At 43.7% G+C, this 27,699-nt stretch overlaps 1 protein-coding gene across 1 annotated transcript in view; it reads right to left on the bottom strand.

Annotated features, from left to right (window-relative positions):
• The window catches only part of Topaz1 (testis and ovary specific TOPAZ 1), a 57,493-nt gene extending 38,595 nt beyond the window's left edge, over window positions 1–18,898 (bottom strand). Inside the window, exons 1-5 of the mRNA XM_055601830.1 lie at window positions 18,688–18,898; window positions 15,623–18,053; window positions 10,639–10,703; window positions 9,886–10,010; window positions 1,627–1,691 (exon numbers count right to left, since the gene is read on the bottom strand). Of these exons, the coding sequence (XP_055457805.1) occupies window positions 1,627–1,691; window positions 9,886–10,010; window positions 10,639–10,703; window positions 15,623–18,053; window positions 18,688–18,898 (2,897 nt within the window). The remainder of the gene's footprint in view (window positions 1–1,626; window positions 1,692–9,885; window positions 10,011–10,638; window positions 10,704–15,622; window positions 18,054–18,687) is intronic.
• Window positions 18,899–27,699: the final 8,801 nt, after the last annotated feature.

Genomic DNA, 27,699 nt, shown 5'->3' with positions numbered 1-27,699 from the left:
ATGACTGCTGAGGACAGCCCAGCTATCTATCATAAACCTTGTGACTGCAGCAACCCTACCTCAGTTTGTAAGGAGAGTGTTTTACTAAAGAAAACCTAGCGTTCAGTGTGTGTTTTTGTTGAAGCTATGCAATGGCCACATGGTGGTTTGAATAAAATGGACCCCATAGGTTCATAGGGAGTGGTGCTATTAGGAGGTGTGGCCTTGTTGGTGGAAGCATGTGGTGGGCTCTGAGGTTTTAGAAGCTCAAGCCAGGCCCAGTGGCTCACTCTTTCTTCCTGCTGCCTGTGGATCTAGATGTACAACTCTCAGCTCCTTCTCCAGCACCGTGTTGCCTGCATGCTGCCATGCTTCCTGCCATGACAATAATGGGCTAACCCTCTGAACTGTAAGCCAGCCTCAGTTAAACGTTTTCCTTTATAAGAGCTGCCATGGTCGTAGTGTCTCTTCACAGCAATGAAACCCTCACTAAGGCAGCATGGAGCACATCTGGCTTCCACAGGCTTAAACCACCTGCTCTGCTCTTCAACACTAGTTCTTACCCTGAGCTTCCATCAGGGTGATGTCTCACTGAATACAGACTCATGATGGGTCTTAGCCCCAGTTTCTGGTTGAGCAGGGCTAGGTAGGAGCCTACAACTGCATTTCTGACAAGTCCTTGTGTGCTATTGCTACCCTGAGGATCCACCTGAAAATCTTAACCTCAACAAAACTGGACTAGAACTCGTTCACCTTCTGACTCAGGTGTGCCTTGTCACAGCAGCCAAATGAGGGTGGAAGATGGTGTAAGTGATGCACAATGGGGACAATTCATGTATTACAGTGACTGCATTCGCTCTACTGGTCACTGCATCCTTGTGCCGTTATGAAAACATAGTTTATTTGATTTCAGCTGTTATGAATTTCATGGAGTCACACTTTCTTTTCTGTTGAGTTTGATTGTGTGTCTGTGAACGAGAGTGTGAGGATGCCCTCAAAGCCAGGAGAGAGCACTGGATTACACCTGGTGTTTCATGTGGTTGTAATCCAGCCAATGTGGTGACTGGAAAATGAACTTGGATTCTTCTATTAGAGCAGCAACTATGTGACTCGTTTCTCCAACACCAGTTACTATTTTTAATAGCTCAAGAACTTCTAGCGAGGGGCAGGAGAGACTGCTCAGCAGTAAAAGAACCTGCTATGTAAGCAGGAGAACTAGAGCACATAAATGCTGGGGTAAGTGTGTGAAAACAGGCTGGGGGGTGGGGGCCAGGGAACAGTTACCTGAGCAAGCCGGCTAGCCAGACAAATATTATCAGACAGCCTTGAGCTCAAGTGAAAGACTCCACCTCTCTCTATAAGATACAGAGTTGTTGAGAAAGATATCCAACATTAACTTCTGGCTCACACACGCCCACACACAGCTGTATGCAAACCCACAAGTGCAGCTAGACACATGCAAACTTGTAAACACACACACACCTGTAAAAAGGATAAGAATAACCCCATTTTACTACCAACCTTAAAGTACTTAAACTACCTTTACATCTGGGAACAACTGACACACTAATGAAATCATGCCCATGTGCATAGCTTATAGGATGAGAGACAATGGCATCCAACAGATTTAAAAGTTACATCACAGACCTTTTGCAAAATTCATGAGTGCTCTCTTGCTCTTCTATAACAGCTGCCTTGTCTGAGCTGCTGCACTGTGAAGAGATTACAGTTAAGGAGTATCGTGAGCATTTCTGTGACACATTTAGACCATGAGGCCTGCCAGATTTACGAAATGTGTGAGTTAACAATCTGATGGCCTGAAGACAACATAATTTACAATGTCCAACAATGACTTAAAACTTCTCCTGCAGCTGGGCGTGCTTGTACACGCCTCTCACCCCACGGGGGAGGCAGGTGAGTCCCTAGTTGTAGTGCAAGGCCATCACTATCTACTTACTGAGCCTGAGGTCATCTTAGACTAGATGAGACCTGCCCGAGACAGACGACAGAAAAGCGAACGACACTGGACAAATGTAACACATTAACAGGTAGGAAGCACTAGGTGCAGCTCAGGTGTCAGCCCACATATGTAGTACGCATGACGCCCTCTGTGCAGCATCACAAAGCAAAACAAAGCATCAAGTGGAAAGCCGTGCCATGTTCCTAGATGAAAATGGTGATGATAAGAAGCTAACACTCCGGAGTGCATGTACACACTGAAAACTGTTTTCAGCATGAGTTGAAGTATCTTAGAGTGCGAGAAAGGGAATAAAAATGTTTTAAATTTATAACACATCTTAGTATGTTTCAGAGCAAGCTTTCCTATTGCTTTTGTTTCCACATGACTGACAGTATGCTAAGGAAGCATGCATCAAGCACCAGTGGAAGAAAAGAGTTTAGTTTTACACATAGTATTTATGTTCTGAGTGAGAGGGCTACAGTTTAAAGGCATTGGCTGCTCTTCCAAAGGACCTGGATTTGATTCCCAGCGTCCACATGGCAGCTTACACATGTGTATATATGTATATATACATGTGTGTTCACAGATATACAAACTCATACACATATATATGAAGGCAAAACACTCATACACACATGAAAATTTTTGTTGTTTTTTTCAGGACAGGGTTTCTCTGTGTAATCCTGACTGTTCTGGAACTCACTCTGTAGACCAGGCTGGTCTCAAATTTACAGAGATCTGCCCACCTCTGCCTCCTGAGTGCTAGGATTAAAGGTGTGTACCACCACCTGGCTGAAAAAATTTTAACACTATGTTAATGATAGCATTTGAAATTTTTGAGAAAATGATTTGATCAGCGAATTAAATGTATAGAGCATAAGAATGATGCCAATTCATTGTAAGCCAAATGTCTTTCAGGTTCCTTTAAGATTTATAGATATAAAAAACTAATTCTGAAAGTAGCAGTAAGATCAGGAATTCTGAAGTTACCAGACAAAACAGAGAAGATACTTCAAGTTATAGAAAAAGATAAGGACATTGTTTATAGGACTCCAACACATATACAGTGAAATTCCAGAAAAAAAAAAAAACAGGTAAAAACATAAACAGAGGCTCACAGAAAAATGATAATGACTTTTAAAATGCTGACAATTACTAACTAGATTCAAAAGAAATACAAATTAAAACTAAAGCAAAATCACTTGTAAAAATAAGCAGATAAACAAGTGTAAGCAGGCAATTAGTTGAGGAGGAGAAAACAGCGCTCTCAGAAACACAAACCACAGTAGTCTCTACAGCAACAGTGTGACAGTCTGACCCTAGGAAGGAACTAACAGTGCTTTCACTTGTGCGGGCCCCTTATGCTCGAGGATGCACAGTAGAGCAATGTTTAAACGGCAGAAGAGAAACAGACTGACAGTCCACTAGTGCTACTTGTTCAAGTACGGCAGCTCTACAACCGTAAAGCCACACCAGCTCTACGTCCACTGCAGGGTGTGATCTCCACTGTGTGTTGGTGTGGTGGTTTGAGTGACAACCCACAAAGGCTGGTATATCTGAATGTTTGGTCCCCATGGGTGGCACTGACTGAGAAAGAGTAGAAAGAGTAGGAGGTGAGGGAAGGTGTGCTGCTGGGAGTAGATTGTTTGTTTCTCTTCCTCTCTACTCCCCCCCCACCTGCCTGCCTGCCTGTCGATCAGCATGACCTCTCTCAGCCCCATGCCTGCCTGTCTGCCTGTCTGCTTCCTGCCATGATAATAATGAATTAATCCTCTGAAACTGTAAGTAAGCCCTCAGTTAAATGGTTTCTTTTATGACAGTTGCCTTGGTCATGGTGTCTCTTCACAGCCATAGGACAGTGGCTAACACTGTCAGCAACAGGAAAATAAGATGAAGGATGGCATTCTACTCCTTGTAAAATTCAAAAGAACTATGATGGGCCCACTGTGAGAAGCAGCAATCTCCCTTTTAGGCTAACCTTTCTGCAGAAACTGTTAACTCCACAGTGAGTATTTTATAACCTATGCCTAGAAATCCCAGAGAATGAGCAACACTATATGTACCCTAGTTGGAACTACTTTGAGAGATAAAAATTTTCCCTACTGACACAAGCAAGCAGAAGACGGACTTGATGGCAAAGTCAGAAACTGAAGAGTAGAGCTAAGAACCAGGGAAGGAGACAATCCAAGAAGCTGAGCTCTAACCTGGCCTGTCCTTTCACCACATGGAACCAGCTTTCACTTGCTGATAGTGCCCTTCTCTGCTTAAGCTTTCCTTTAATTCTTATCCCAGTTGGATGCTTACTTGGGTAAATCTTACCCTGAGGTCACTGTCACCAACTGCCTTTATGCCATTTTGGATCAAAACTTTGTGTAAACTTTTTATGTATTACAGCACTGGATTTGCTTCCAACAGTACACTTCTTGGTGCTCCTTTTCTCCTCAAGCTGTGATTTTGTATTTTTTTTCTACCATTTGCATCTTTTCATTGTAGATCTGCATACAAATGACCACTAATAGCCATGTGGCACAATCAATACCAGGCTGCCTTGAATCTTCTTTGCCAATACCATTAAACCAAAACTATGCAATTTAGTCTCTGGACAAGGGCAGAAAGCAGCCACATTTTTTTTTTTTTGCCAAAATATTACAAAAAGATCTCTAGGCCATGTACTAATGATACTCTTCCTCTCCAAAACCTCTTGCGCTATCTTGACAGTTCCCACTGCCCTCAGCACCACCGTCAGCCATGCACCCACGAGGACGGCCCAGGAAGTTCCACTTAGAACATTCAACTGCTCTTCTGTCCAAAGTCCCAAAGCCTTTCATATTCCTCCAAACAACAGCATGGTCAGGCCTGTCATGGCAATACCTCAGTCTTGTTTTAGACAATGTTCTATTGCTATGGAGAGGTACCATATCCAAAGCAGATCTATAAAAAAAGTATTTAATTGGGGGCTCGCTTACAGTTTCAGAGGGCTAGTCTGAAGCATAGCAGGAAGCATAGCAGATGCAGGCATGCGGCTGGGAGCTTCCAGTCTAATCTATAGGCAGGCAGGCATTGGCCAGACAGAAAGGGACAGAGACAGAGACAGAGAGACAGATACTGTGCCTACTCTGGGTTTTTGAAACCTCCAAACCCATCGCTAGCAACATGCATCCTCTAACAAGGCCATAGTTCCTAACCCTCCCCAACAGTCTACCAACTGGGATTCAAGCATCCCAGTATATGGGCCTATGGGCCATTTCTAATCAAACCCCAACCACAACAGCCCAGCTATGACTAAAAAGCCCTAAAATGCTTCCTCGTGTTCCCGCTACAGGGAAGCAAGGTGGCAGCTGCTACACTGCTTAGCAAACGACAGCCAACTTGTCCCAGAGAAATGAAAGCTTAGGTACACCAACCCCTATACAGGGACATCTGCAGCCAGCAGCCTAATTTGTAATGACCCAGACTGGAAGCCTCCCAGATGTCCATTGATGAATGAACAGATCACCGACTGTGGAACACCCATACTGTGAAGCACTACTGAGGAATAAAATATCAAATTACTGGTGTATGGAACAAGTTAATAATCCCCAATCTGAGGAGATTAAAAACTACATGATTTCATTTCTGTAACAGCCTTGAAACGGCAAAATTGTAGAAATGGAAGCTGTTAAGGGTTAGTAAGGGCTAAGAACAGCTAAGAAGTAGATTTGACTGTAAGGGGGTAATATGATGAATAGTTTTGGTAAGATGGATGTTTTGTAGCTCAACTGTATTATTGCCAATGGACAGACAAAGGCAAGGGCTTCCCAAAAGAGACCACAAATGTCTCCAAGTTCCCATACTGTGCTACAGTTCTCCAGCGTCACCACTGGGAGAAGTGGAGTGAAGGGTACATTCTACATCTTTTCTTAGCACTGATGGTGGACAATTACTTTTTTTAAAGTGGGATACCACTGAAGCAGACTTACGGTGAGTTAACAGTGCTGAATATTTTAATCATTAGATGAGGTTTCAAGTCAATAGTCTCAGCTATAACTTTAAGAAACTATAAAAGGGTCAGGCCATAGTGTCATATACCTTTAATCCAGCACTCAGGCAGCTGAGGCATATGGATCTCTGGCTTTGAGGGCAGCCTGGTCTACAATGTGAGTTCCTGGAAAGCCAGGGCTACATAGAGAAACCCTACCTTGAAAAAAAATCAAAATAAATAAATGAATGAATAATTTTTTTTTTAAATAAAAGAAACTATCAAAGGGGACTGGAGAGATGGCTCAGTAGTTAAGAAAATTAGTTGCTCTTGCAGAGGACCTGAGTTCAGTTCCAAGCACCCATGCAGCAGCTCATAGGCGCGCTCCTCCAGGGCTGCGGGGCTGCCCTGAGTCTCTTTCCTTTCTGTTCTTCATGCGGATGTGAGTCTTTCACTGTCATCAGGGACCCAATGACTTTCAGCCTCCACAAGTGCCAGACATGGACATATTATATACTACATACATACAGAAAAAAAATCTGTAAAATTAAATAAAAAGAAATAAATCTTTAAAAACACATTAAATCCAGAATAAGAAAGGTGAAAATATAAGTCAGAGTGAAATAGGTAACAAAAAAAGCAAAACAATCAGTGAAATAAAAAGGTTTTTTTTTTTTTTTTTTGGAAATTATCATTGACAGTTTCCTAGCCTAGATTTGAATGATTTAGCTGCCCGCAGCTGCCTTTTTAATAAGTGAAATGGTATGTGAACACAGCAACGTTCTACCAAGCTCTCAAATGTCTTGCCTCGTCAGTGTCTGTGTGTTTGGGACTCTAAGACTATGCCAGATAGTGTATGCTAACAGTCTGATTGTTTCAGTGGCCTTGGATCATGTGATTGGTATTAGCTTGACATCTGGTAGGCTAGAGCCTGAAGGACTAAGAATAGCTCCGCCTCTGTGGCAGACTCTAATGGAAACTCCAACACTAGAGCTCAGGCAGGCATCTCTGGCTGACAGCACTTTTCTAGGAGGGTCTGACCGGGACCCTGCCCTAGGAGTCTCTGCCCTTTCACCTACTCTTTCACTGCCATCAACGCAGCCATGGGGTAACAGCTGTACTGACCTCTGTGAGCTCGTGTGGCATAGTTGTACTTCTAGAACCCACATTCCCTGTTCACTCAGCAGCTGCTTTCCATGCTGGACTCTCAAAAGCATTACACAAAATGGACAAACATTCTTGTCTTTATTGGGTTTATCCTAGCAGCAGAGGACAAAGACAAACACTAAATACATGTATTTTGATGAGCATCCATAATCTGAAAATCTAAGCCTAAAATACTGTAAGCTTGAAACTTTGTGAGTGCCAAAAATGATGCTCCAATATTTTGGGAACATTTGAGAGTTTAAATTTCTTATTATACAAACATTCCAAAGCTGTGCATGTTGGTGTAACCTCAGAGGATAAGAACACTGACAACTCTGAGGCGAGCTGAACTATTAAGTAAGACACTATTTCAAAACAAAATCCACCCCAAATTAAAATATAAAAACTCTGAAATCTGAACTACTTCTGGATTCAAGTATTTGAAATTGGGATATTCCACCAGCAGTCTATACTAGGACATGATAACTGCAAAAAGATGGGGTAAAAACAAGGGAGAACACTGCAAATTTAGATTAAGGCCGAACATCAGTATGACTAAAATTGAAGGAAACAGGAAAAACAGCCATGGTGTTTTCTGGGGGAAGAATATTCCAGGTAGTAAAGATTGCATGGGCAAGGCCTTGGGGGCAGAAAAAATTCTGGCACATCTCAAAAACAAACTGTTTAGAATGGTCAGAGATAAGTGCAAAAGAAGTAGAAAGGAAAATCAGAGGTGATAAAGTGAGGAGGGTTTCAGGGTAGACAGAGGCAGACCTTGCGTAGGTCATCACAAGGACTTTGGGTTTGGCAATGACTAACACTGAAAGCTTTTGGAGAGTCTGAAGCAGAAGAAATAACGAAACAAGGAAACCAATGGTGTACTGAGAATACTTTGTAAGAGGGCAAGGTTAGAAACAGGTCTAGTAGGAGGCTACATATGCACAGTATACAATGTGGACCTGTGGACTGTTGATGGGGTGTAAGGGCAGAGTTTCTAGACACCATGTGAAAGTAAACTTTATATTCTGTATTTGGGCTGAGGATAAAAAGTTAAGAAAGCTAAGATTTTGAGACTGAGTAACCGAGAAAGATGGTGTTGTCATTAACAGAGATGAGGCTATGATGGGAGCTGGTTTGTGGTGGTGGGAGGATGTAAAACTAAGAGGTTTTTGCTTTTGTTTTCAGCCATTTTAATTTTAAATGCCTAACTGAGCACGCAAGTGAGCAAGCAGGTGATTAGACAAAGGCCTTTGGTTCAGAGAAGTCTGCGCTAATAACAGAAACGTGAGGGAGTTAGCACATACATCTTGGATAGGACAATGGAAGAGAGCAAACAAACAGACAAAAAGAAAATTCATGGTTTAGGCTCTGTGTTGGTATAATGTTCTTTTAAAATGTATATGCCTTACCCTTGTTAATTCAAATGCTTATTTCCCCACCCCCAACTCTCTGGTTTCAATCCGGATATTGCATTGTGATACTCATTATAAGCATCCTGTCTCAAGTCTGTGTAAACACGACAAAATAAAGCAACTAGATACAATGTTATGCAATGGGAGGAGCCAGAAGGCAGGAAAGGAATGGGAGGAGAGCGAGGAGAGCAGAGCTGGAGGAGAGATCTTGGAGGACGTGGAGCATGAACCAGACCTAAGATTTCACAAAAAGCAAGTATAATGTGGGAAATCTAAATGTTAGGAAACTGAGGGCTTGGAGGTTTAGGAGGGAGTAAATATTGCCCAGCATTGTGTTCTAGGTTAACTAAAAACCCAGTCTCTGTGTGGTGATTTGGTTTTACAGCTGCTGAGCATTAACAGCAGCATTTTACTAGAAGATAAACCAATAGTAAATATTAACCGACTACAACAGCTCTGGGTCAGGGAGACTAGAGGAAAAAGTCCAAAAACCAAAACCCACCAAACTGAGAGGTAGCATGTGAAAGCAGAGTAAACCAGTCAAGTCCATTTATTCTGAAAACCAAGTCTCACAGAAAGCAGGCGATGATGATGAAGATACAGATACACCCATCAGATTCAGCCACAGTGACGCTATCGCTGGAGAGGCGATGCCCTGTGCCACGAGACAACTGGAGATCTAGGAGGGACTGGCAGGGGGTCTAAAGGGCTGGTGGGAACTTATAACACTCTTTTCCATTTATTTCAGTTTCTTGGTGAAGTGGAAACAAAGTTGTTAGCTGTGCAGATGAGTGAAGAGAAATTCAAGGGGAAAGAGTATGAAATATTGCTTAGGAATCAATTACATAATGTGAAAGGGTCAGACAATCACCAACATTCAATCAGGGCTGAGAATGAACTCAGAGCCTTGCAATTGTGAGGCTAACACTTTGCCACTGAGCTTCATCCTCAGCCCTGGGCAAAAAATTTAAACAAAGAATCTGATATCAAAGTTTTTTTTTTCCCCCTAATCAGGTGTAAGCAGTATGTTCCAATATCATGTCAGGCTTATCTACACTTCCTATGCCTTCTACATCTGTGTATATGTAACTAATGCTGACATTCATGGCCCCTGGTACTAGCATATTCAGAAGTTTCAACAAAGATCCAATAATATTCGGTACTAAGGCAGAATAGGGCACACCACCTTATTTGAAGTCTTATGAAGTTTATGGTAACTTCAGGCGTGAAGAAGCTCCTATCTCTTCTGAGGAGAAGCACATTCCCCTCTCCTCAGGAGCTCCTGTTTACACTGTGCTTACACAGAGTGGTGTGCTCTCCTACTCAGTAAGAAGTAGTATGTGTGTCTCCTCACAGCACACTGAGATGGCTTTCTGCATTACTACTGCCTAAAAGCAGGACACAGGCAAACACCAAAGCTCCTTTGGTACCTTTGCATCTGGGTCTAAAGCTCTGGCTTGCTCACTGAGGTCTCCTGGGTTTTCACTTCCAAACGTCTCCTCAGAGGCTTCCAAGGAAATGGCTGTCCCTGTAGAATCATGTTGCAGATCCTCTGCTGAAGAGAAATAACATTCAACCACACAAACTTTAAACAAAACAACCAAAGACTGTTCCATAAGACCTAGAATTCAGAAGCATTCAAGGTCTAACATGACAAACACCAAGTCAGAACTTCAGAAAATTATTTAATTTCCTATTCACTACCAAAATAACTATACTATATAGTATAAAAAGAACTGAGAATACAATACTTCAGAACTTTTCTTATGTCCCAGCCATTTAAAAATATTTTTGCTGGTGTATGCCTTTAATATTAGCACTTGGAGGCAGAAGCAGGAAGACTCTGTGAGTTTCAGGCTGTTATTTATAACTTTTAATGACCAGTTTAAGATATAGAAAGTTAAAATGTATTAATTCAATTTCAAAGTAAGTCTGGAAGACCCCAGAGGTCAACTATCTATTATTTGTAGAAAACAAAGTTATACATCGAATAATTAAAATGGAAAATATCTCAAAATATGACTTGCCAAATCATCAGTTAAAATGGAAGAAAACTCACAAACTCTGACATTTGGTTAGCGGATGCTAAGTAAAAATCTTCCCATTCCAATGAATTCAGTGAGTGGGCCTGAATAGAGACATATAGCTTATTTCAGTCCTGAATATTCTTTATTAAATGTTACCTGCTGACAAGGAAGGACGGATCTCCAGTTCCAGCCATCCAGGGTCCAGCAGGGCAACTTCTTTACTACAAAGCAAACAGGACTCACACAGTGTACCAGACTGCAGCACTACTTCTCAGGAAAGCACTGGGTTAAGCCACCAGGTTCTCCCGGACAGGCGTGACAGACAGCACACCTGCCCTGGGTACTCTCAAGAGCACTACCATCCCCACCCTGTTGTTCAGGAAGGACCTGACAAGACAGAGCAGCATGAGGAAACTGTAAAGGAGTCTACCAGTGCAAGAGAGTGCAGCTTCTACTCTCAAGCACTTTATGCACATCTGGTTCCTAGTGTGAAAACGAGACTCTTGCCAAACCCCAAATGCTTTATTCCCAGCACTCTGGCAGAGGTGGGCAGATCTCTGTGAGATTAAGGCCAGCCTGGTCTACAGAGTGAGTTCCAGGACAGCCAGGGATACACAGTGAAACCTGTCTCAAAAACCAAACAAAACCAAAACCAAAACCAGAACACCAAACCAAATCCAAAACCAAACAAGAATAAAACAAACAAACGAGATTTTGAGGCTTGATCTTTTCTTTTTGCCTCTTTGTTGCTGTTCCTACATGAAACTTGTAATGTGAGGTAAGGCTCTGGAGACCAGGGCTTGAGGTTCCAGTTCACTTTGTGGCAGAGCACTAGACTTCTATCCATCTAATCACACCGGTAAGTGACACTTGTCTATAAGGCTTAAAGTGAGGCTTAAAGAGTCATGCATCCAGCAGGCTCAACAAACGAAAACCACTTACGGGACACACTCAAATACATATGGACAAACACTATTCCATTTTAAAAATTCAAACAAACTCAGCACATACACACCATTATCCCCTCCAATACTATAGCTGCCAAAAAAGGAATCCATAGGCCCCCTGAGTGCCTTCAAAGTGATAGTCACTAACTTAGGCGCTGCCTTGTGCTACTGAAAGCCAGTGCTGCACTCTGAATAGTCTGCACACTGATTTCAAGGTGAGAAAATATTCAGGGAGTTCAGGAGAGTTAGTTGGGCTCTTAATGACCCAGACAAAAATTGACACAGTAAGAGTGAGAATGGAGATGGAGAGTAACAAGACAGTGAGGTTGCAGAATGAGGGATTGTAAAATTCAAGAAAGAACTAAGTGATCTTTCCATATTTCCTACATATCCATTTGTGACAGGTACAGCAAATATAGTTTTAATTTCAAAGTATTACACCGGTATTTATACTATTAGAATAATTTATATAGAGGTGAGAAATTTCACCATGAAATAATTAACTTGAACGAAAAAATAAAATTGTACATGAAATTCTTATAAACAGTTTGGTTTGAGTGTAACACACACAAGAGAGTAAATTCACCTTAATTAAAGAAATAGTAAAGTTGGGACAGGGAACATAGCTCACTGAAAGAGTACTTCTCTAGCATGTGGGGAATCCTAAGCTTACTTCCCAACACAGTAGTAATAGTGACTCTAATGGGAGAAAAACATTAAGATTTTATATGTGTGCAGTGAAAGTTTTAGTTCTGCTCTGGGTGAGATGAGAGAAACCTGCAGGTCACAAAGGAAAAGGGAAAGGTTCAAGCCGGCTCTGAGGAACTAGTTTACACATTTACCCTGCCATCATGATACTCAGCGTGAGGAATTCCCTCCACAGTTCTTTTTACAGACAGCCCTAACTGGTCTGGAACTTGCTATGTCGACCAGATTGGCCTAGAACTCAGAGATCCATCTGCCTTTGACTCCCCTCCCCCTAGTTCTGAGATTACAGGTGTGCACTACCCGGTTAGGATTTAAAATAAAATACAGAGCATGAGACTGTACCCTTGTGGGAGAGAACATCATACATCTGTGATCTACGGCATCACACGTTTTTATGTACTGGATTATAATGTAGAACATTACTGTAGAGAACTTGCTAAAATGTTTGAAGATGGCTGTTTTAGAATTACAAGCAGAAAGGTTTAAAACTACTGTCCAGTAAAAAGTGAGGATGTCCCTGGGCATGGCGGCACACTCCCTTACAACCAGCACTTCGGTCACAGAGGCACAGGTGGGAGGCTAGACTGATCCTCGGGTGTTCTGATTTGGGACAGGGTCCCACTGTGAATCCCGGCTAGCCCGAAACTCACTCTGCAGACCAGGCTGCTCTCAAACTGATCCTTTATTCATGTGTTTGCATTCTATCTGCCCTGCAGAGAACATGAACATAAGCAGATACGTATCACAGCGTTCAAGTCACTGGGACAGAACACAGCGTGGTACTGTGCCAGACAGGGCTCCGTCTTCCGGTGCAGTAAAGCACCGCTAATGCACAGTGCTCTTTATTGTAGCAAACACAGGAAAACATGGTTTGGGTGGCATGAAAAATAAGATCTCATGCTATTCCACCTACTATTTTGGAGAAAATGATTTAAAGTAGGATACATCTACAGTAATTTTTAGACTAACAGAATGAACTCCACAGAGGGAGGCAGCATGAAGTTTGCCGGGGCGCAGGCTTCAGTGCAGATTACTGAAGTTCAGGTTTCAGCTTTGACACTTACAAGGCTTGCCCACTGGGAAACCAGTGATTTTAATTCAATTATTTTATAAAAATATGGAGAATTTCTTTCTTTCTATCTTCTAACTTTTCTTTCTTTCTTTCTTTTCTTTTTTTTTTTTTTTTTTGTTGTTGTTGTTGTTGAGACAAAAAAAAATGTAGCTCTGGCTATCCTAGAACTTACTATGTACCCTAGGCTGGCCTTGAACACATAGAGATCCACTTGCCTCTGCCTTCTGAGTGCTGGGATCAAAGGCATATGATATCATGCCTGGCTCAAAAATAGGGTGAATTTCAAAGTCAGACTTGTTCCACTAAGTAAACCATGTACTTAGCACAAACAGATACTCAGTATCAGCTTTTACAATTATAGGTAGTCTTTAAGCAAGAGCACACCAGACATTCAGTAGGAAAACCGAGAAAAACAGGCAAAGGTACTCAAAATAAAAGGAATAAGAAGAGAATGTCCTTTATTTTTGGTGGAAGTCTTTCCATCACTTGAACCTTTTTTCTTTGTTTCTTTCTTTTATTTTTCCTGTCAAATCTGGTGGTGCAGAGGGGGTACAGGCCTTTAATCCAAGCACTGGGAAAGTAGAGGTAGGCAGATCTCTGAGTTCAAGGCCAGCCTCAGCTGGTGTATACAACAGTACCAGGGCAGCCAACGCTACATAGTGACACCTTGTCTCAAAACAAACAAACAAACAAACAAACACACACAAAAACAATCAAAACAGCCCCCCCCCCAACGAATCTGTAACTCAAACACCTGCACTAAAGTGAGGTGCTTGGCTTTTCTTTGAAAATTACTTTTATTTCTGCCTGTGCATATACCTGCCCTGTGTGTACAGGTGGCTGCAGAGGCCAGAAGAGGGCATTTGCTCCCTTGAGCTAGAGCCACAGACGGTTCTGAGCTCACCAACTCAGTTGGCCTGGCTGGCCAATCCACTCCAGGGATCAACCTGTCTCTGCACCTCCAGTGTTGGAATTCGAGGCCTGGGCCTTGGCACTGTGGGTTCTTTGGGGGGGGGTGTGTACTAGGGGTCCAAACTCAGGTCCTCATGCTTGTATGACAAGCACTTCACCAATTGAGCCATCTTTCTAGTTCCTCTGAGGTCTGTGTCATGTCCTGAGGCCCTCTCCCTGCTTCCTAGCTACCAAAAGGTAAGCTATGCCCTCTCCCACATGCTCCTACTGCCCTAAGAGCCTGCCTCCTCAGGCTCAAAGCTACAAACCTCTGAAACCTTTTTTTTTTCCTTTTAAACTGTTTCTCTCAGGGATTTGTCACAATAGTGAAAAGGCCAATACAATACAAGCTCTGGCTGCTTACCCAGTGTGATGCTGAAATACTTCCCATTTGCTCTTTGATTCACAATCCTGGTGGCAATTCTTTTTCTTTTCACAGATGAGGTCAAATTTGTATACACAAATCTTACACAGAGTAACACAGCTCTTCACTGGCAGTGGTAAACTATAACCTAAGCCAGGCTACAAAGGCTTAAATACTAGTTTTCAAATTAAAATAGGTCTCGGTTTGAGTCCAGTCTCCTTTATTAGCAGTATGATCTTGGGAAACGACAACTTACCATCATTTTCCTCTTCTCTAAAGTGGGTGTATTAACAACCCACTTTCACACGGTAAAGCAGAAAACATTCAGTTTGCAAGTTCCCAAAGTTACGAGTTCCCAAAGCACTAAGAATATTGGAAGAATACAATACCTCAAAGACAGTTGTGAAGACTAGAAATTTAAGCCATGTGTCACTAAACCTTTGTGGACAGTGTTTACTTTTTCATCTGTTCATGAAAAAATAAAGTGTACAAATGCAGACCAGAGCTTAAAGAATTATAAAAACTTGGTCAAATGTAGTATTACATAAGTTCTGTACCCACCAGAACAGGCCAAGTCCCTGTGCACAAAGGTTATTACCAGTCAAAATAAGGATGCTTCAGGGTGAAGAGTGCTGTCAGGGCCATGATGATTTAAAACAATTACCTTAAAAGTCAAATGCAAAACACAGGTATTTGTTTTCTTCTAAAAATTAATTTAACTTTTGAGTCAACTTCCAAGTCTTATTTCAAATAAATTTCAATACTTCTCTGTTCCCTGAAAGATGATTAAAAAAAATTCTAACAAGGAATCCACAGAAAATGGGCTAATTCATTACACTGGCTAAAATGAGCCTATGTACATATTTATAATGAAAATAAACTCAACTGATAAAGTCACTTTATAAATTATTTTGATTTTAAAAACTAATCTGCTTTAAATGTTTCAATAAATATATATCTTTTACTTTAGCATGAGTTTTTTTAGTATTAGCAGTGATATGCTATATTTAATAAATAACTACTAAAAATGGAACTTTGACAACAGAGTGTTTTGAACCCCCAACAATCTGAACCAAAGGCATTCTTGAACATGCATACCTCAAATCGCCTGGCTCTTTTTTCCCAGGATGGTGCATGTGTTGAAAGTCTGCTGATGAGTGCTCTTCAGATATACTGGGCTCCTGGCTTATCCTGGAAACTTCTGAAGCAAATGAGATATCCCCTTCACTGGAGATTCCAAAGAGCTCTGGGTCATCTTGAATTACATCAATCAAGAGGACATCATCTTCATATGCTTTGAGAATATCTGGAACCCCCAACTTGATTTCTGAAATGCTTTTAGTCATTTTTCTACCACTAACTTCAGAGGAAATTGGCACAAATGCTTCTTGTTTCTTAGAGCAGAAGGAACTTTGCTCAATATATCCAAGATCACAAGAAAAAGTATTATTTTCAATTTTAATAGAAACAGACTCCTTATTTGAAATAACATTGCCTGGTTCGGAGATGTGATTACATGCTTTGTTTTCATAACCTTTCTTTGAGAAGCTTGGAGAGGTACAGGAATTCTTAGTGTAGAACGAGTGAGAACTAGCTTGCCCTGGGATTGCACTAGTGTATATACTCAAAGACTGAGGTCCTGAAGTTGTCGCGCAGACATTTTCCTTATTCCTAGTTTGTTTTGCCTCTGCTCCAGACAAAGCGTCAAGTAGTTCTAGGGGACTGTAAGCTTCTCTCTCCGATGACCTGGCACTCACTTCTCCTCTTTTTCCTGTCTTGTTCTTCAGTAAAGGGATTTTAAAATTAGTCAGCCGTCCTGTGTTTAATATTTTAACCAAGTCTGGAGCCACAAGTGTTTGCTTAGTAATACAAGCTTTTCGATGAATACTTCTGTTTGCAAAGTTACTTGCTTCCTGGCTTTCTTGGGATTCCACTGTCAAATTAAGTTTTGATAAATTCCCTCTCTTTTTCTTATTTCCTGTTAAGCTTTGAGTTATATTAGTTAACTGTGTGTCTTCAGTAGCATTAGAAACTACCTCTGTCCCATTTCTGCTGGATTCCTCTAACTTTATCTTTTTATCACGGGGTATAGCTTCCTTTATAATCATAATGGTAGGTTCTACTGAAGAAACTGAAGACAAACAATTTACATCAGAGTCATACTTTTCTTTACTTGAGGACTCAATGGTTCTTTCTGTTAAGGACTGCTGTAATAGTGTGGAGTCAGTTAAATGAGTTTGGTTCATTTGGTGTATGATAGAATCAGGTGGCCTAACGTTTTCCAGAGACCCTGGAAGTGAACAATTTAAATCTGACAAGGAAGTCTTTTTCCAACACTGGGCAGATATTCTAGCACAAGAATAAAATGGCCAAATTCTTTTACCAGTCATTGGCATTACTCTGCGACAGCTTACCTTTGATTCTGCAGTGTCACTTCTCAAATCCCCCCACAGAGCTCTCTTTCCCATATGATGGCTATTACTAGGTGATTTTACTGTAGAGCTTATCATTGATTTGAGATACTCTTCTGGTTCCATACTTTTGCATCCTAAGGACTCTGCAGCATCTTTTATATCCTCTTTCAAATGTGATTCAAGAGTTTTCTGAAACACAGTATTTACGTGATGTATGGGACTTGTTTTTCCTACTGTTTCTGGGAGACACAAATGGTCCACTGGAGACAGTGTGCTTTGGTTTATTTTTCTTAAAGCTTTTAGAAAACCTTTTTTAGGCTCCATCGTCTCTGTTTCTTTCCCTTCCAAACCCATTTGATTTTCCTGTGACATCAACTCAGAATTGTTATACACATTAGAGAACTTAAGATCAATAGTTTTTTCTTCTTTTTCAGACAACTTCATTTTTTTCCTGTGTTTTTTCCCAATGCTGCTCTTCTCTGTTGAATATTTGTTTTTTTCACTTTGATGGCAAGAAATCAAGCCATTGTTTTTATTTTGGTATAAATGACTTTCTTCAAGCAGTAACTTACCAGCTATTATACTTTCTTCAGTTTTTAAGAGCTTAGTAGTAGTTTTTGTGTCATTCTTCTCTACAAGATTCCTAAGATTTTCTTTCTTTAACTTCAAGGAGTTCTCTGCTATGTGTATACATACACCATGAGGTTTATGCTCAAAGGTTTTTTCATTATTACAACCCTCAGAATGGAGGAAACTGTAATCATGTGATTCAAAACTGCATTTTTTTTCTATTTCAGGTGATAAGCTGTTACAAGAATATTTTGGAGTATTCTTGAACAGTTCATCTTGAAATTCAACCTTAATATTTTGTGTTGCCTCATTTTTAGTTATTTTGAGAGGTGTATTTTTTAACCTTTTACATTTTTTAATTCTTCTTTTAATACCTTCTACCAAATCTTCTTTAGCCAATGACTGTAAGAAAGCCGTATTTTGAAATTCACTGCACTCCACTGTTTGTAAAGATTCCAAACTGGTTAATGATGCCTTTCTTACCAGGTCAGTCCCTGGCTGTGGATCATCACTTGGCGCTTCAGTAACTTTTCCTTTCTCTTTGGCTGATTAAAACAAGAAAACATACCAGAAGACATTTTCACACTGGGCAGAAAAAAAAAGCAGTAATAGTTAACAGAAAATCTATGAAGTCATCCATTTGTATTTCCCTGAAGAGCTGTTTAGAAATACAAACTGATTTTCATAGTAAATATTAAAAAAAAAAAGTTTAAGCAGGGTTCACTGAATAGTGGACCTCGAAATGGAGATTCTCCTGCTTCTGCCTCCCATCTGTGGGAATACAGGTGTGCATCACCTTGGCCAGCTATAAGATCTAATTAAGAACTACAAATAAACCTCTATAAATTCTAAAACAGACAAATCTTTATAACGCCATCTCACCCAAGTTAGAATAAACCGTGAGGATCAATTCCTTCTGCAGTAATTATAATGACAGACTCCTAAGCTGGCATACACTTGTATAAAAAAGAACCTTCTCCCCTGCCTCTCCTCATCAACCACGTGCACTGGTATCTGCCACACAAAATCAACTAAAGGTTAGGAGTAGGATGAAGATGGAGGCGGCTGAGGGGCGTGGGCTTGGAGGGAGCAAGTCTTCCGGGACGACCGGGGAGCCCCGCCCCGTTCGTGGCTGCTGTGCGAAGAAGGCCACCCGCTCCCACCGGCCTTGAGGCTCACCCGACTTGTCCCCTTCCGCGTCTTCTCTGCCGGACGCCCGGGCCGCCACCCTCCTCTTCTGCCGGCTCTCGTCCCCGCGGCCCCGGGCCTCTAGGCTGCAGCCTCCCACCCCGCCCGGCTCCGGCGTCGGCGGAAGGCCTCGCTTCCTCAGGCCTCGGCCTTCGCGCCCCGGAGCCATGGCGGGGCCTGCGGGCGGCGTCGGCGGTCGCATGTGCCCACGGCCGCCCACCCGGCCTCCGTCGGCAGCCTGGAGGGCCGCCGGGCCGCGGGACACGGGCTGCGGCCGGCCCCGGGCCTCGCTGCACCACACTGACTGCGGCTGCCCCCGGCCTGCTCGGCTTCGCACCGGGTACCCGCCTCGGCAGGAAGCGGAAGTGCAGCGGGCCGGGCTCCGGCCGGGGGCAACCGGCCGGGCGCCACGCGGTCCGCCTGGCCTCATGGCCTCGAAGGGCTCCGGCTGCGCAGGTTGGTGGGGCTGCCCCCGTGGGCCTCGCTCACCCTCCTCTGTGGGCCGGGACCCCGCAGCCGCGTCACACCCTGACAATGGCTAACTGCTTGCCAGTGGCTGCTAACTGCTCTCCAGGGAGCCTCTTGTTGCTCTCTTCCCAACACCTTCACATTCATCTAGTAGCCCAGACGCATGCCCGCCAGCGGCCAACGTGCAAGCTACCATTTATTGCTCCAAAAGGTCATTTCTCTGGTGTTGACGGACAGAAACTTCTAGAAGCTCTTCTGGATTCCTTGCCCATAAATTTACCAAATCTCCTTGATTCTGCTTTCTGTGTTACTTCTCTTCTCCCTTTGCCATTACTGCGGCTTTGGCCCTCAGACTTTGACCTACAGCATCAAGCTTCTAAATTTTATTGATTTATCTGTCCTTATAGCAGTTCAGTCAAGCTTGACTGGCTTGCCAGGTCGTCATGCCTCTCCATTGAAAGAGAATCCTGGCATGCCCTATCTTGACTCTCCACATACCTTTGCTTAAAGATTAGAATGGACTTGAAACTCCTCCTGTGTTATTTTTGACCCTGTCTACTGTGGGCCATTTGTGAATGTTTAATCGGGATTGTGTTACTGCCTTGGAATTAGAAAGCGTCCATCAGTGGGAAGTATTGTCAGTCTGGGCTCGTTTGCGAGATTCGCCAGTCTGACCCAAGTTTTGGTAAATTAGAGGCTTTTTATTAAAAAGAGACTTGCCAGGACCAAACCAGAAAGAATTCTGTAGGTAAGGTCCTGGATAATTGTTAGCCAAAGGATTGTAAACGCAAAACCCACGAAGTCTTGGGTGTGAGTCTTCATTTTTTGTTTGAGACAGGTTCTCTTCTGTTGCGTTATATAGGTCAGGCTCTCTGGCCCATGAACTTCTCTCATCTGAGGGGAACACCGAGATGACCAATATTGTATGTGTCAGGCTTTTATGTGGGCCTGGGGTTTGAACTCAGTCCTTGTGCTTGCACAGAAAGCTCTTTTACTCATTGAACCATCTCCCCAGACTTACATTCTTCTCTTACTTTTTTTTTTTTTTTTAACCTCAGAGGTACTAAAAATCAATATTCCTAGAGATTTGTCCACGAAGGAGTGGGCTTAAAATCTTTGGCTATTTGTTATTTTGCTTCTTCTCTCTCTTTTGTTTTGTTTTGACACAGTTTCCCTGTGTAGCCCAGCCAGCTGCATCTAGCCATTCTGATGAGCTTAAGGTGAAATCTCAAGGTTACAACATGTGTTTTAATGAAAAAAAAAAAAAAAAAAAAAAAGAGGCCGTTGGCATCTCTCTACAATCCAGAGGTGAACCCCAAGGAAGAAGACTGGATACAAAAGTGTCTGTTCAGATCCACTTCTCTTTAGATGTGTCTCTTCACACTGGGGAAGCTGAGGGCACCTGAAACCAGTACTGGGCAGGGTAAAAATTCCAGTTCACTTTTGGTTTCGAACTTATTTATTTATGCATGTAGTAAGTCATGTTGTGCGTGCATGCGTGTGCGTGTGTGTGCGTATATGTTCGGAGACTAGAGAAAAACATGAGACGCGTGGTTTGAATGAGAATGACCCGGTAGGTTCGTGCTTGGTCCCTAGCGGGTGGGGACAGCCAAAGGTCATGTGTAGGTGCACGTATGTGTCTGCATGTAAATTTTGTTTCATTGAATTTTTGTTTCCAATATCTGAGTTTTCACTCTTTTTTCCTTTTTTATTTTATTATTAATTACACTTTATTCACTTTGTATCCCCCATAAACCCCTCCCTCCTCCCCTCCCGATCCCACCCTCCCTCCCGAGTTTTCACTCTTAATTTAAATTTCTCTGTTGAACTTTTTTAGCCACATTGCTGACTTTCTTGTTCAGGTTTTGCAGTGATGTCTGTATTTCACCCACCCATTTATCTGAATTAAAATAACCTTTTTAGGATTTCAGCATCTCACTGAGGAGTCATGTGCTGTTGAAGGAGTCAGACTGCCCATGTTTTCATATATTTTGTTTTTCTGTATTGCAATTATGCATATTTTGTAATGAACATATACCTCAGGGGCCTCCCTGCTTTCTTCCCTACTATTTGTTTTATGAGGTCCTTTTTGGGGGGCAGGCTTCTCTTAGGTTTATGATCCTCATTACCACTTAGAAGGAAGAAAATTCGCCACAGTAATAAAAACTATAATTTGGGAACAATCGAGGTGTTAAAATGTAATAAAAAGCCAACTGAAAGCATCAACTGCCTCCTCAGTAAGGTTAGAAAGAGCCAAGATGCTGAACAGTGTAGACTATGACTTTAGAAGTTAATAAAGGATATGCTAATTAAGCTGTAAAATCAGAAGTCAAGCATGGTTGTTCAAGCTTCTGATCTCAGCACTTGAGAGGTTGAGGAAGGGATCATAAAGCCAGGTATGGTCATTCATACCTATGATTGAAATACTTGGGAGGTTGAGGCGGGCATCGTATTCAAGGCCAGCTTAGACATATAATACTAAAATCTGCACACCTAAAGAAGCTAAGCAAGAAGGAGGACCCTAGGTAAGATGCTCAATCCTAATTCAGAAAGGCAAATGGGATAGACATTGGAAGAAGGTGAAAACAAGGAACAAAACAGAAGCCTACCACAGAGGGCCTCTGAAAGACTACCCAGCAGGGCATTAATCGAAAGCTGAGACTTATAGCCAAACTTTGGGCAGAGTGCAGGGAATCTTATGAAAGAAGAGGGAGACAGAAAGATCTGGAAGGGTCTGGAGCTCCACAAGGAGAACAATGGAACCAAAAAAATCTGGGCACAGGGGTCTTTTTTGAGAGTGATACTCCAACCAAGGACCATTCATAGATATAACCCTGCTCAGATGTAGCCTGTGGCAGCTCAGTCTCTAAATGGGCTCCCTAGTAAGGGGAACAGGGACTGTCTCTGACATGAACTCAGGGGCTGGCTCTTTGATCACCTCCCCCTGAGGGGGTGGCAGCCTTGCCAGGCCACAGAGGAAAACAATGCAACCAGTCCTGATGAGACCTGATAGGCTAGGGTCAGATGGAAGGGGAGGAGGACCTCCCCTACCAATGGACTAGGGAAGGGGCATGGGAGGAGATGAAGGAGGGAGGGCCGGATTGGGAGGGGATGGGGGAGGGGGCTACAGCTGGGATACAAAGTGAATAAATTGTAATAAATACAAAACCAAAAGCCAAAAACAAACAAACCCCACATGTAACATCCTTTAGCAGCTTGTGTCTTCTGAACTTTCCCTGGGGCCTTTCACTCTCCAGATGTGCCCTGCTTTCTGCAGCAATCTAGAGGAGCTGGGAGGAGTGTGGGGGGAGAAGTGTGAGGGGACGCTGTGCGGAGGTAGAGCAGCTGTGAGTATGGGGTGATCAGGAGGACGTGAGAAGAAATCTTGAGGCGTCTGCTTTATTCTTTCCCCAACATTGCCTTAGGGAGCCACTGCGCGTGATTTTCCTGGTGGAGGTAAGGGCATTCGTTCTGTTAGAACCCCAGGTAACTCAGGGCTGCGAAGAAAGATCACCGCCATCACCACCACCGACAAAAACAGATAAAAGGAGCCTCTCTGGTGTTAGGTGCTGAGGGAGAAGAAGCCTCCTGTTTCTTCTGTGTCCCCTCCATAGCAGCAGGACAGTAGAATACTTCTCTAGGATGTGACCAAGAGTTTAAGGAGGGTCGTGTGTTGGAGTCAGAAGGCACTTATGGCACAGGCTGTGGCTCATGGGGATGGAGATGAGGCGTCTGCCACGCAGAAAGGACTTGACACCACAGCAGTGGGAATGACTGGAGGTCGTCCTCTGGTCTCCACGTGTGTGAACACACACACCTCACACCTGCACGCTCGTACCCCACAGTGGCGACCTGTATGTGCAAGCACACGCACATGCCCGCAAAACAAAGGCTGTTAAGTCTTTTACTTTGGTGGCCTCTGCACCTCACGAGAGCGCTTTGGGATCACCTTAACTTTGGGTTTCTGAGGAGAGTTTCCCAGAGAGCCTGGAGAGAGAGGTTGGCTTATTTCTAAAGAGTGGTGAGTGAGTCTTTAGCTTCTCATTATTTTTATTTGTTCGTTGATGTAGTCTGTTATTCTGCCCAGGCTGGCCTCGAAGACGCCATCCTCCTGCCTTAGTCTCCCTATTGCTGATACGACAGGCATACAATCAGGTTTGAGCTTCAGCTCTTCACCAGATGCAGGTGCAGCCTTGCACACGACACGTTTTTATCTTCACAGTCAGCTTGGGGACAGATTCTGTTGTCCTCCGATTTATTTAAAACAGGCACTGGCTCTTCAGAGAGGACCTAGAAGGCTCAGGCTTCTGCTCTGTTGTTCTCCTTTGTAGCCACTAGATGGCAGTGTGCCAAAGGTTATTCCTCCCAGGTCGCTAACTACCGAGGACAGCGCCTCAGTTTTACCTTGCATTAGGAAAAAGAAAAAAAAAAAAAAAAAAAAAAAAGCCCAAGATCTCTAGGCGTGAGCTGGGAGCCTCTCCACGCCACTCGATGGCACACATTCACTGAATGCGTTTTGCTCTGGTTAAGTGGTGCTTCTCTCAGTGAGCCCTGCTGGCCTCGAGCTGTGCTTGGCTCTTTTGCAGCCTTGGTGAAGAGTTCCGGCTGAAGTCCCCAGAGCCCACAGATCCCTTAGCGTTGACATCTCAGGAAACACAGAAGTGAGGCTCACAGGCGTGTTGAGTGTGTTGAGGAGGTGAGACTGGAGGCCTCTTCGCATCAGGGTTGTCTTGCTTGGGTACTCCTTGCTGTAGGACTAGGGTTTAGACCCTCCTAAAATGTAACCGAACAAAAAAAAAAAAAAAAAAAAAAAAAAAAAAAAACAACACAGTTTGTGTAACTAGGAGCTAGCCTTTCTGAAGCCCTGTGTGCTAGTTTTGCCTTTCTGTTCCTGTTAAATGGCTAACCCTTAATAGGAAATTCTAGAAACGAACAATCCTCAAAGTTTAAATAGCTTTGATTGAAGGCTGTGGTAATTACCCTGTTTTATAACTCATAGCTATGGTTAGTCTCTTTCCTTGCCTAATTTGGAAGCTACGCTGTGTCATAGGTGTAGGTGTCAGGGAAACCCAGGATATTCAGGATGTTCGGGCATCTGCTGGCCTCCCCCATTAATAATGCTGGCTATTGTCTGCAATGAGACTAGAAGCACTGTCATTCAGCATTGAGTTTTTCTTTAGTCAGTGGCACAGCGAATGGCTGTCACCGGATCAGTAGGGAGTCATTTTATCAGGGCCAGGATAAAGTCATGGCCTCACACATATGAGGCCCTGGGTTCAGTCCCTATTCAGAGCCAGTGTGTTAGCATGAGAGGAAGTTAAAGAACACGAGCTCAGAGCAGGGGCGATGGCTCAGTGGTTATCACACCTCTTCCAGAGGACCTAAGGTCAGTTCCCAGCGCCCGAGATGAGTGGGCTCACACCCGCCTGTAACGCCAGCTCCAGTGGCTCTGCTGCCCTCCCTTGGTGTCCCCAGGTGCTTGTACACACACCCACGCTCAATCGTGCACACGCGCATGCACACCATTAAGAAATGAGGTGTTAGAGGGAAGAAACTTAAGCTGATGAGAGAAACCTGAGTGGACGTGGAAGCCTTCACGTGACTCAGCTGCTGCGCAGTGATGGCTGCTAAGATGGGGTGTGGGCGGGCATTTCCCTCAGTTGGTTCACTGCCGCTGTGCCGGCTGGCGGGTGCTAAGGTTATTGGCCAGGGAAGGGGCACTGACTCAGGTCTATCTGGAAATAACCCAGACTGAGTAGGGCTGCTAAAGGCTGAGTAACTCAAAACACAACTTCAAGTTATGCAAATAAATGCATCACATGTGGCTTTGCCTGAGCAGAGGTCAGGGTGGGCACAGGCACTCTGCGGGCAGCTCAGCGGCCTAGGGCCTTGACTCTGTCACACACCTGTGTTTGTCCTGCCTGTGTGTGGGTGTGGGTACACGTGGGGGTTCAGGGTCATCCTTGATCTCTCTCCTGCCATGCTCATCAAGACAGGGAGTCCTGAACTGGATAAAAATGAAGAAACTGAGAAGGGCTAAGTGATGATCAACAGAGTGCTGGGAGCCAAGTGATTAACAGAGTGCTGGGAGCTAAGTGATTAACGGCGACTACAAATCAGCATTGCCAGTTTCCAAATGGCAAGGGGCAGCTGCGATGGTTCTCAGCACTAAAAACAGCAAATGTTCCCTTCTGTGCTTTTTTTTTTTTTTTTTTTTTAAGAGTGGGAGGAAAAATAGTGACTTGCAAAGATTTGCTACTCTTGGAAAATTGTTCTTTACCTTAAATCACCCAGTTCTGATCTCAACTTCATCCTTGGGTGGGGCAGTTCTGCCTTGATGCTCCCAGGAGGCCTGGGACACACGGGCTTCTCTGCTGCTGTAGGTAGTAAGCCTTCCTGCTGCTGCATCAGTTCTGAGGACCATGTTCTCTGCTACAAGCAGGTGTGTCTAGTGCAGGGCGTGGCTCCACACCTCAGGATGACTGTCTATCTTTCTCTTGCTAGACCCTGTCAGAAATGAGGCTTCAGCCCTTCTCGGCCGTCAATCACCTCATTCCAATTTGTTAATATTGATGTCATCTATTGATGTGGGAGAAAACTGTTAAAAATTACACAAAACCGTTGCAGCTTAAACCAAACACACTTCAGAGTTTCACAGAGTCCATATTTGTTTTATACATTCTCTAACGCCTGAAAGGCAGCATAAGGGAGGGAGAGTTTACTTTGTTCACAGTTTAGAAGGGGTGCAGTCCACGTGTGGGCGGTCATGGTGGCAGGAGCAGGAGGCAGAGGAGGGGGCCATCTCACTGCGTCAGGCAGGAAGTGGAGAGCTCACAGAAAGTGGGACTCGACTTCCTGCCTCCCAGCAATCACACCCCCAGCAGGGCTCTACCCCTTAAACATGTCACAATCTATCGGACAAGTTGGTCAACTCAAAGGCTTTGGTGGAGAAGAAGGCTCGTCCGCTCTCGACTTGCTTTTCAGCTGGTCGCCTTGACAGCAGTCCACCCCTGTGCTGTTACAGCCATAAAAATGCCAGAGCCGAAGGCAACTCAAGGGACAAGAGTCAGCCTGGGCCTATGGTTCCAGAGCAGGAGTCCATGGTGGCAGGAGAGACAGGGCGGACGAGACAGGAAGCTAACAGATCATGCTTCTTCACAGAGAAGCTGGTGAGCAGGAACGGGCTCACCTTCATCGATTCACTTCCTCCAGCAAGGCTGTATTCCTAATGGTTGGGTCAGACCACGTGTTCAAATACATGAGCCTACGAGGCACATTTTTATTCAAAGCACCACAGTCAGTTGTCTTTGTCTGTGTGTGTTTAAGATTTATTTATTTATTTATTTTATGTATGAGGGCTCTATCTGCATGTACATCTGCACACCAGAAGAGGGCACCAGATCTCACGATAGATGGTAATGAACCACCAGGTGGCTGCTGGGAATTGAACTCAGGACCTCTGTAAGAACAGACGTTGCTCTTACCCTCTGAGCCATGTCTAGCCTTTGTCTGTCTTGCTATGTACATACTGTAAGTTGTTTATGTCAGAGGCCAAAGAGACATGTAATAGATGGAAATGTTTATTTCTGCAAAGCTCTGCCTGTTTCCCAGTATGGATCAGATTAAGGGAGCAAGTGTAAAGGTGCTGTGGCATTGCATGTGTGGCTGTGTTTGTCTGTGCGTGAGTGTGTGTGTGTGTGTGTGTGTGTGTATTGTGTGCCTGTGTGTTTCGAGGTGGGAGTTCTCAGTTTTTCCTCTCAGAACTGTGACTGGAAAAGTCTTTAATCATCTATTTCCAAGGTCTTTTTCTTGGGTGTACTGCCACGGCCAGTGGCCAAGGTGACACATTTCCAGTGTCACGGTAGTTCCCTATGCACATGCTTCCTACCTCCTATGAAGGCCTTGACTTGCCTGCCCTGTCTCCATCCCGGCTCAGAGGCAGCTGACTTGCGTCTCCTCTCCCTAGTAAATCTCCTGTGTGAGGTCTGTTTTGTGTGTGACTTTTGTGGTATTTCTTGGCCCTCAACCACCAAGATACTCTTTCTCTGCAAAACCCTGTCACTTTTCTTCATGGTTTTGTCACCTTCAGTTTCCTTTTGAGAATGCTGTTTTGGAGAACCAAGCCCCGTCTCACCAGTGTTCACTGACCTTTCCCATCAGCTGCATTGCTCAGAACAGGCAAATAGTTATGTCTAGTCCACTTTCCAGGCCATTTAAGTCAGAATCTCCAGGGGCTGGGCCCTGGCCTAGGGGAGGATACTTCCCTGGTGAGTCCAACGTTCAACCAGAGATAGGGACCACTGGTCACACAAGCAATGCCGGGAGAAGAGGGCTGGATGTCCACTCCACTGAGGCTAGTTCAAGCCTGCATGTGACGCCCTAGGAGGGTTTGGCCCCAGAGCTGAGCTGTGGGGCAGCTTTTTCTGTCATCTCACCTATTTTCCTCCTTTACAAACTACTGTGTTCATTGACTAAAGCTCAGAAAATACAGAGACAGAAACAGCAGTCACCATACAGAACATCAGCTTAATGCTT

Source organism: Psammomys obesus, unplaced genomic scaffold (genome assembly GCF_907164565.1).
Source record: "Psammomys obesus unplaced genomic scaffold, mPsaObe1.curated_primary_1811, whole genome shotgun sequence".
NCBI classification, from domain to species: domain Eukaryota; kingdom Metazoa; phylum Chordata; class Mammalia; order Rodentia; family Muridae; genus Psammomys; species Psammomys obesus.
Note: the sequence above shows the minus strand (reverse complement) of the source record. Positions and strands in the feature narration are given on the sequence as shown.